This window comes from Oryzias latipes, chromosome 10, assembly GCF_053564925.1.
Source record: "Oryzias latipes strain Hd-rR chromosome 10, Olatipes_Hd-rR_3.1".
In the NCBI taxonomy this organism is placed as follows: Eukaryota; Metazoa; Chordata; class Actinopteri; order Beloniformes; family Adrianichthyidae; genus Oryzias; species Oryzias latipes.
The window spans coordinates 7856353-7866922 of record NC_136246.1 but is presented as its reverse complement, the minus strand read 5'-3'; the positions used below and the strand labels follow the sequence as shown (position 1 = coordinate 7866922).

The following is a 10570-nucleotide window of genomic DNA, read 5'->3' as shown; positions in this document are numbered from 1 at the left end:
GAAGTCGTGCAAATCTCGCAAATCTTGCTCTTGCTTCACAGCTCTATTCTGATACATGAAAAACTTGGTGTCATAGAATTCCAGCTCGGCACGAATCACAATTATTCATTTCTGCTTCATGAATGCTTTGTAAATGGTCGGTAATTTCGTCAGTTAAAGGGCACGCCATCCGTTGGCCGCAACAATATCGGAGTCCCTGATTGGGTTATAGTTCAGCCTAGTTTAACTTGCAACACGCATTTAATAGCAGCACGTTTCTAGCATAGAGTCCAAAAACGGTTGTAGAAACCTGTGTAGCCACGCATGAACGCGAGAGTTTTGAACAAGAAAGACTAAAAAACGCGTGTTTGCATTTGCACGCAATCAGTAAGGAACTTACTAATGACTAGAATGCTAAGGACACCATATGACAGCAGCACTCGTACTTCATAAGTGTATATTATCATTAAACATACTTCATGATACACTTACCACATGCACGACAATGGTACATCCCATTTTTATGACGTCCCTTAAGTTGGTCATACAAACCTTAAGGGAACTGCAAGACACACCTGTGCTCCCTGTAATAAGCAGCCGCTCATTTCTACGGCCCTGTACGGGCCAACCCAAAAACCTGCAGAACCTGTACGGGCCAACCCAAAAACCTGCAGAATCTGTACGGGTCAACCCCCATGCAAATGCATGTGACAAACGCATTAAATAAAGTCAGATGGCCCTGATTATAGAAGACAAAAGGAAGAGAGGATGAATCAGTGACTAAATTTAAAAAAACAAAGAATTTCCATAATGTAGAAATAATAACAAACTTACCTTATTAAAGGGTGAAATATGTTGCACTGACAAGAATATCACAGAGTGGGCAACGTGTTTCCTGTAGATAATTTCATCATCTTCCAGTGACATAGGAAAGACTGTCCACTGTGGTCTTGATTCATCCAGACACTCCAACACAGAGACAGGGCTGTAATGTCAGCAGCAGTCAGGTTTACTGATCAGCCCGTGACATCGAATTTGTGGTTGCTCTTTGAATATGAATTCAGAGAGACAACTTCAGTGTTTTGTTAAACCTTCTTTGTCACAATTCTTGAATCAATACAATGATTAATATATATTAGTTATGTAATCTTAGATTGCAGCATTCATAGGTATTAAAAATGGTAATAAAAATGATGTGACAAAATCAAATATGGCATTTGTCCCGCTTCATCTTGAATATTGCAGGAGATTTTTTTGTCCTTTTACATTTCCCCAGTTGATTAAATGAGCTTGTCCCTGCTCTGATTGTGCAGCTCTAAAGGTTGCTGAAATAAGGGCTTTAATTAAAAAGAAGCCTGGTTTTGTCCCAGGAGTGTTAGCCAGTTTAATCTTTGTTGTTGTGATAAAAAATCTAAAACATCATTTATAGTTGTTGATGGTTTGACTCATATTTAACAACAAGCAGCATTACTTACAGTTATCAAAAATCTCATAATGTGAAGGTACTTGTTGCAGGAAAATGACTTTGTACGGATAACCTGAATCTGGAACATTTTCAAATATGCTAATTATGCTGGTCTAAGTAATATCTATCTGATAGATTCAATTTCGTGTACCTCTAGTACCAATTGGGAATGTTCTACAAGAATTAGAAAAAATACCTTAACATAGTAACAACAGTGGTCAAACAGGTTTTAATATTAATTTAAAAGTCACACTACACTGTCGGAACCTGGATCTTCCCCTCTAAATCAATGTCTCCTAAGGTTGTTCCCACTGGTTCCCAAAGCAACTACTGCAGTACTCTTTGGTTTTGCACGAGTTCTTTCATTGATTTCACCGGGTCCAAAGCACAGCCACTGATATTTTCTCTAGAAGCCCCTTATTTTGTCACATCACCGCCATTCTGAAGCATTTTCCAAGCGCTGTGTTACATTACTTACCTGCCTGTTCCTCATCCTCCATCAGCATCACTGCATCTTTTATTGGTCTCAGCACAGTGAAAAGTATAGCTTTCACTTAAACTCAAAAAGTCATGAGTCTTTCAGTCAGGAACATTGGCTCTAGTGTTATTTGCAAATCAAGACTCTTTTTGAATGAATATGCTATAGACCAACTTGAACGGCATTTTTCAAAATAAAGCCTAAAGTAAAAAATAGACCATTTATGTCTAGAAAACTGTCTAAAGTTAGGTTTTTCCAGCAGCTTAACAGACAAGTTAACAGACAAAGCTTTCAATGTATAATTACTTGTAATTTTCTACACTAAGTCAACGGATGAATCAAGTAAAAAACAAAAACTCAAACTAAAAAGATTGTTGTGTTTTTATAGTTTTCACAGTTTACATATATGGTCTAAGAATAATCGTCCAACATGTATAATGTGTTAAAAGCTATATGCTTCTAAATGTATTTATTGTTAAACATTTTATGGTTCTTTTGAGTTCTAAAAGCATAACTGGCTGAACCCCTTGTCTTCATTAAAGTCCATCAAAAAGGCTGAAGAGGACCCTGGTTGGTCATGTGATAGCCATTCATTCAGACGCATTGTTACAAATACATCTTCATTTTATTCACATCCATTTTTTATCTGTGACTTTTGAAGTTTTCACAATCTAAATGATTCAACAGCAAAATGAAGAACTACCACAACAAAGTCCAAATTTTCAACAGGGGAAAGCAATGCAGATGCCACTTTTGGATAAAAAATGACACACGTAGTTTGCTAAATACAGGTAAAGGAATAAAATGAGACAAAATTCAAACAAAATGGCTTATGCTTGTATTTTGATCAATACTGGTTCATTTGCATGATGATCACTGTATCATATTAGACCCTGAACAGTAGTAAAGTACTGGTCTTTGTAAAGTCCTCTTTTCTTCTGGGTTTGTTAGTTTATAGTCTTTCACATCCATATGTTTTTGTAGGAACAGGGACAAATATTCAGCCATAAAAGCCCTTCCTGATTGAATGGAAACTCTGAGAAATGTTCCTGCCTAACATGTGGGTTTACAGCAGTGTTGATTCATCCATCCCATGGATATTGCTATGAATAGTTCTTTTAAATGAATATGTACATACATGTACATAATGAAATATTAGGTACACATAGTACGGAACTAAAGAAAAGATGGTTTTTCTTCATTGATTTCTTTTGTGAATTAACATGGTGCAAGACTAAACAAAGTAGTTTAATAGCTTAGATACAAATTTGTACTGTACAATGGTCCTGCTGAGTCTGTAGAATCAACCCGAAACAGAGGGCTTCTTTTTGGCCATATAAATTTCAAAAAGATGACATATGATGTCTTTTCCTTCCAAGTCAGCATGATGACAACTGTTTCCTCTTCTCATCAGATAAGTTGCCAGCTGGCAATTATCTAAGAGTTCTTTCCATTTCTCCATTATTTCTGTACCACATTATCCAAGCGTTATGTCAAGATACAGTGCTTTAAGGTTCTGCTCATTATATTGATACCCTAAAGGTTTTGACAACTTCTTTCCCTGCAGCGGTAAAAAGTTCAGTTGTCCTATTTTCAGAAAAATACATTGTACTTTGGGTATTTCCACAATCCAGTCTCAGACCGCTCTCTTTCTCTCTTTATATAAAAGTACTCACATCATTTTCATGTTAAAACGGCGAGGACCAGCTTGTCCCTCATCTGAATCAACATTTGTGCCGTTGGACTTTGATCGAGGCACATATTCAACATCTATGTTGTTTTTATGTTTTCCCTTCCCTCTGCTCCAGACAAAAAGAAGCAGGAAGCAAAACAAAACCACGCCCAAGAAAGTGAAACACCCCATAGCTGTCGACACTAAAATAGTCTTAAGGTCCAAACCGAGGGTCACGCTGGTCGTTCCGTTGGCAGTTGCGTTGTTGGGATCTGTGTAGTACTGGGTCCTGTTGGCATACAGGGATCCCAGGCTCTTGACTGCCAGGGATGTCATCAAGGTGTCGTTCCCAGCACTATTGGAGGCAAGACAAAGGTACACCCCGCTATCTTGCATCTCTGCTGATTTGATCTCAAGTGTGCCATTGTTGTGGACCATCACTCTTCCATGGTTCCGATTCGTCAATACGCGACGACGTGGGGACAACCAAGACACAATAGGCCTGGGTGTTCCATCAGCACTGCATCTCAACATTGCCTGCTGGCCCTCATCCACGGTGACTGTTTGAGTTTTATTCTCTCGAATTTTTGGCTTGGTGCAGGTCACATAATAGGACAGAAGCGTTTCCTTAAACTCCTTGAAAGGCTGTCCACGACTGCTCTCTGGGTTGCTGCATTCTGGCTGCGAATCCCCCAAAAACAAAGATTGACGTTTTTGTAAAATCCACATGAGACGACAGTCGCAAACCAATGGATTGTTGTTAATCAGAAGAACTCTCAGAGTTTCCGGAGACTGAAACACTCCCTTTTCTAATGTATCCAGATGGTTGTGAGACACGTTGAGGACTTTAAGATTTCGCAGACCTTGGAAAGCGTACAGCTCGATGACGTTCAGCTGAGCACCGACCAAATGCAACTCTTGCAGCCGGACTAGCTCCATCAGCATTCCGCCTTCAATGTGCCTTATGCGGTTGTAAGACAAGTTTAGGTGTGTCAGGTAGTACAGATGCTTAAGAGCTTGATAGGGGAAAGATGACAAGTTGGTGTTGGTTATGAAGAGCGTTGTCAGGTTCAGACCATGCAAAGCATTGGCTGGAACATGGTCAAGAGAGGGCCAGTTGTCGATTTCTAAGTGCCTCAGCTTGAACAACTTTTTGAATGAGTATGGATGAAAAGTGCTGATGCTGAGGTAACGTAAATGGAGGCTGACCACACTGTGCAAGTGGGAAAGGGCCTCAGTGGGAACAACGGTCAGGTTGCATCTTTCCAAGGTGAGTGTCTCCAGGCTTAAAAGTCCACTGAATGCACGGTGAGAAATATAAACCAGGTCGTTGTCACCCACTTCCAAAAACTTTAGGTTGTGCAAGTCCTGAAACATATAGTCCAGTAGGATTACTATCTTGTTATCACTTATATCCAGTCGGGTAAGATTTGTTAGAGCTGTGAAGACGCCCAGAGGAATGAGCTTGATACGATTGCTCTTAAGGCTGAGTGAGTGCATGTTAAATAGGGCATTAAAAGCTCCAGGCTCAACGTAGCTGATAAGATTTCCACTTAGGTCCAACTCCTCAAGCCCAGGAAATGCAATAAAGTCATCTGGGTTGATCATTGTCAGTTTGTTTTTGCTCAGGTCCAGGATTCTGGTCTCAGTTGGAATGCCATCCGGGATGGTGGGCATGCGCTTGCGGTGACACACAACTGCTTTGCTCTGTGCTGAACACTCACAGCGGGAGGGACATCCCAAGGTTGAGCTCACAAAGACTGCCACAAGGGCCAGTCCCAGGAATGGCTGCCAGCATGAGACGACCGTGTGCGGCATGGCTTTGCTCATACTGTCCACCATTATGTCACGGTTCTGCAAAAAAGCAAAAACAAAAATAGAGTTAAACACAAGTCTTAATGACTTAGCATAGAAAACTATATATTGTTGCAAGAAAAAAAAACACATTTTAGGGAGAAAAATGCTGAAATCTTTGAAATTAGATGTTGTCAACATATCAAAATGGAACTTGCAACTCAAACATTTCTTATTAAAGTATGGGAGCTTGATTATAACAAGGCATGTTCTCATGCTCATATCATGTCAACCAATCATGGTGTCATTATCACAAAACTGGGCTAAGTTAAAATATCCTTTTTCTAGGTATTGTGCTTTTTAAAAAAAAAAATCTTTATTTTGAAGCAATATTAGGTACAATTCCTGCATTCTGTCATGTTTTTTTTTCTCTTTCTGGAAGTTGGACGTAAAAACTTAATAACAGACTCAAATGAAAAGTATTTCTCAAACATTCAAAATGAAACATCACATCCTGATGGCTTTCTCTTTTTTAAGTTCAAATAAAAAAGGGGGGATTATTACAGTTTCTGAACATTTTTAACATAAAATCCTATATTTGTTTTAAAAATTTTATTTTCTGTAAAATAATTTCTCTGGGGAAAAATTTTACGTAAAATCACACCTGGTCTGACTCAAATGCGCCTTTTGTGTGCTGGTTGTTCATTCAAAGACCAACTCACACGCATGTGAGTCATGTAAAAGAATAAAGGGGGAAGCATGAATGGGTGTAGTGGACATGTAGTGCACATGCTTATGCTGACAGTTCTGCAATGGTTGCACAGTGTCTGCTTCATCTGGTGTGTCATGGGCTACACTGCAGATGATGAAGAGACCAATCTAAAGTTATCCTAAGGCTGTTGGATGTACGAATAGATTATACTGCGAAGATATTACCATGACACACCCATTATATGGAAACATATGGAAAGCCTGGGAAAGAAAATTCTTGCGTGTCCTGGCACAGTGCATCAGGAGTTCACATTCAGATAAACAGTTCACCAGATTAAATATTTTCCGTTGTTATCTATTGGTACTTTGGTTTTCACCACTGAGTGACTGACCTTCATGTTGAAAGATCTATCAGGATACTTGTGTCGAGTAAAATATCTCAGCGCAGTGTGAAAAATGGACATTCAACTTGGTATAAATGTCAACAGAACAAATCCTCACTTTACTCATGAAGGTAGTAGTAGCAGTTTCTCTCCCAGTTCCCACTGATTTGACCTTTTTTAGAGAGTCCAAACAGCAATTAGTGTGTCTGATGTGGATGTGTACATCTGTGTGTGTGCGTGTCCATATGCAGCGTTCCCATACATTGGTTTGCAGAGATACCTTCTTTTCAGGTATCAGTGTTGCTTCGTTAGATTACTTTCTTTAATCGGCCTTGATAATAAGGTGATCTGTACTTACTCTCTGCTGCAAACAAAAACAACCTTTGATGTGATGTGTTACAGAAGTCTGGGTTATTTGTGTGAAGGATTGACTGTATAAGACAACTGTACTGAGTGACCCCCCCCCCCCCCACCCCCCCTAGTGTCTAGTGTTCCAAAAAGGAAGTACCTGCTGGTCCCAAATAGCTAAAATCTTGCAGACTTCTATAGAGAAACAAACAGCTGTTACTCGGTCATTCTTTTGGTCAGAATAACCATTCTTTCCTTGATACCTTTTTTTTTAAACATCTTGATAATCCTCTTTTTTTAATGACATTTTTTTTTCTGTTGTTCAAATTTTTAAAGTTATAAACCAACCAATCAGATGCCTCAATAACAGTGTGTGGCTTCATATCTAGTATTCAAAACCTTTAAATGACAGACTCCTGAGCCTGCGGTATTGTGGACTTCCAACAAGCTCACTTCTGATTGGTGAGGGTGGTTGCCATAAAAATGTGACTAAGAGTGACTCAAAACAATCACTGCTGACTGAGGATATCTGGCTTCAACATGACAGCATCTGTGAAAAAATGGCGACTGCATTGTCTTCATTGGATTGGAGCCGAAAGCAAAGCATTTTCTGTCCGATGTGACTGGGTGACGTCACACTCACTCATTCCAGTTCTCAGACACAGTTACTTTGCAAACACACCTTCACATTCTCTCTGTGCTTTGTGGACAAACACACAGTTGATTGCACCTTTCATTTTGTAATGCGAAGACTCTTGCATGCAGACTAGTGTGATTATGGAAAACTAACTTGTGAAGATGCAGCAGCTCACTTTTGAGAGATTCAGTGATGTCTGCTGCAGGAACGAGACATTTAGCATGTGATTGGGCCTGGCTGCCTGTTATCAGGAAAGCACACTCGTGCTTTTATCATTTTACTGTAGACACAACAGGCTTTACCACTAAGCAATTTACCACTCCACTTATGTCTGGGCAGAGGAGGAAGTAGAAGCAGAGCAAATGAGCCAGGTCGGTTTAGAGAAAAAAAGACAAAGTTCCACAGTCTGTCAGCAACCTGCCTGGTTCTCACTAACAGGTCAACCTACAAAAAAAAATGAGAATTGCTTTTGACCATCATCACACTGATCCATCTGAATGGTATGATCCTCTTTGCATTTCCTGTTTAGGACCTCTCTGTTTTGTCTCTCCGCAGAAGAGCAAACGTGACACTTCTGGGTTACCGTCAAGTACAGCAGGATGTTTCTAAAACTTTAAAAAAACAACAACGAAAAACTTAATTTTACCTAGTTGAACTTCCTTAAATGAAAATGACATTTTTGAATTTACTAAATATAAATGGAAGATTACCAAACTGGAATTCTCCATTAGGACTTTCTTTATTCAAGCTCCTGGTTAATAATCACTACTGTCTGTGATAGGGCTATAACAATTCCTATTAACAATATTTAATGTGTGTGGCTGTCGATTTGATTCACTTTAGATTTTTGTTCATTTTGATCGATCTGATTCATTCATTCATTCGACTCACTGACCTAAAATGGATCCAGGACATCTTCAGCCAAATTTTCAACCAGTATGACTCAGAGATAATTACCTGGTACTAAACAGTTTAGGCAAAGTTTTCCAGATTCCTTGTATTTCTTCAAGATGTTCAAGTGTAAATTAAATGTGTGTACAAATAAACAATTATGAAAGTCAAATCCATTCACATTTTAGTTTCCACTGTTCCACTGTCATTTTTCCACATACAAAAATCCAAAGGGAACATTATTAGAACATTCTAGCACACTGGATGGTCACATGTCTTTGCTAATTTCCACACATTGCACAGGAATGATGGACTGATCCGTTTTTGCTGTCATCACATGTGTGTTGTCTGCTGTGATGACTTGGTAATTTTTATGTTATAGTAAAATAAACCTATCATGTCTCAATCCAAACTGTATTTTCCAATTTTGTTTCGATCATCAATTTTTCTCATTTTGAGACAATTTCTTAATGGTTCAGGTCGATTCGATTCTGCCTCAGACAGATCGATCTAGAAAATGATTAATCATTACACCCTTAGTATGAGAACAGCTCCGGGGATAGATTCTGTAGATGGTCTGTGTTAGAGGGTCTGCCATTAACTCTAACAACCAATGAAATAATTGGTTATATGATTATGAATTTAGGTTTTGCCTTGCCTGCATATTTTGTTCGGGTACATAGCACAGGTAGAGAGTAAAAACCAAAGACTTTGGAGGTTTATTTAATTATTCCAGTGAAAGGCAAGCCATTGGTGCTTTTTGTTTTATTTGAACATGGTTCCTGCACCCACTTTATGCTGTTTTGAGAATTAATTCAATTCTATCTAAACCCAGAAGGAAACACAATATCAAATCTGCAGCCTTTTACTTGACAAGTGTGACACCAGTGTGGGTGGAAACCACACATGTAGTCATTGTATTTACTGAGGTGCCACTCTTTGGTGCTGTGATCATTTCTACTGGAATTGGACAAACAAAACAGTCAACACAATAGCAAAACAGAAGAGTTAATCTATTAATGTTTGCTTGGAGACATCTAAATTGTCTAAAAAGATATTTGTATTCAGTCAGTTTGCACTAATAGACGACACAACAGTTCCATTTCATCGAACCCAAAACATGCAAATTGCCTACATACGCCTTAAAAGTCTGTAGATCACAAGACGCACAAGCAGATTTACCAGGGTCTTTACCAAAATCATATTGGTAAAGAATTGACAGATCTCGCTTTTAGTGACTGAGGAACAATTATGTGACATTTTTAAGTCACACGTTCTTTTTCCACATATTATATAACCATATTTTCCAGACTGTAAGTATATCAGGAGTTGTAAATTGCATAATAAAGTAAAATTTAAAAATCTTGATACCCATGTGCAGCACGTCAGAGCTGTACTCAAGCGCTTACTCGAGAACCATCTCTACTGTAAAGCCGAGAAATGAGAGTTCCACATCACGCAAACTCGGTTCCTTGGGCAAGTGGTTTCTCCTGGAAACATTGGACAGATGGATAGCACCAAGGTCAAAGCCATTCTAGAGTGGCCTGTTCCTTCTGGATGTAAACAACTCCAGCGCTTCCTCGGGTTTGCCAACTTTATAGGCACTTCATCAGAGGCGTTGCTGCACCCCTCCATGCACTCACTTCGGCTAAGGTACGTTTTGTTTGGGATGAGGGGGCCGACAAGGCGTTTACCGAGCTGAAGAGGAAGTTTCTCTACAACTCCTAGTCTGACTCAGCCTGATCCCTCCAAACAATTCATTGTGAAGGCGGATGCGTCTGAATCTGAGGTGGGGGCTGTTTTGTCACAGTGAGCGTCTGATAATAAAGTCCATCCCTGCCCATACTTCTCCTGCAAGCTCACTCCTGCAGAGAGAAACTATGACACAGGGAACAGAGAACTGCTAGCTGTCAAATTAGCCTTGTAGGAATGGCGTCACTGGTTAAAGGGGGCTGAGTAGCCGTTCTTGGTTTGGACAGACCATACAAACCTAGAGTACATCAGGACTGCAAAGCGTCTAAACCCTCGCCAAGCGAGGTGGGGTCTCTTCTTCGATAGGTTCAATTTCTCTTTGTCCTATCGTCTGGGAGGCAAGAACATCAAGCCCAACGTCCTCTCACGTAAGTTCCAGCTGGAAGACGCCTGCTGAAGCCACCCCTATTATTCCTCCTCACCTGGTGTTTGGAACCACTCGCTGGTTTCTGGAGCGCAA

The 10570-nt window shown here is 39.7% G+C and overlaps 1 protein-coding gene across 3 annotated transcripts in view; it reads right to left on the bottom strand.

Moving 5' to 3' along the window:
- Positions 1 to 2528: 2528 nt before the first annotated feature.
- Positions 2529 to 10570, bottom strand: part of lingo2 (leucine rich repeat and Ig domain containing 2) — a 308235-nt gene continuing 300193 nt past the window's right edge. For all 3 annotated transcript variants that reach the window (XM_023959558.2, XM_023959559.2, XM_078953929.1), the window contains one exon: positions 2529 to 5448. In XM_023959558.2, the coding sequence (XP_023815326.1) occupies positions 3595 to 5436 (1842 nt within the window). In that variant the 5' untranslated portion in view covers positions 5437 to 5448 and the 3' untranslated portion in view covers positions 2529 to 3594. The remainder of the gene's footprint in view (positions 5449 to 10570) is intronic.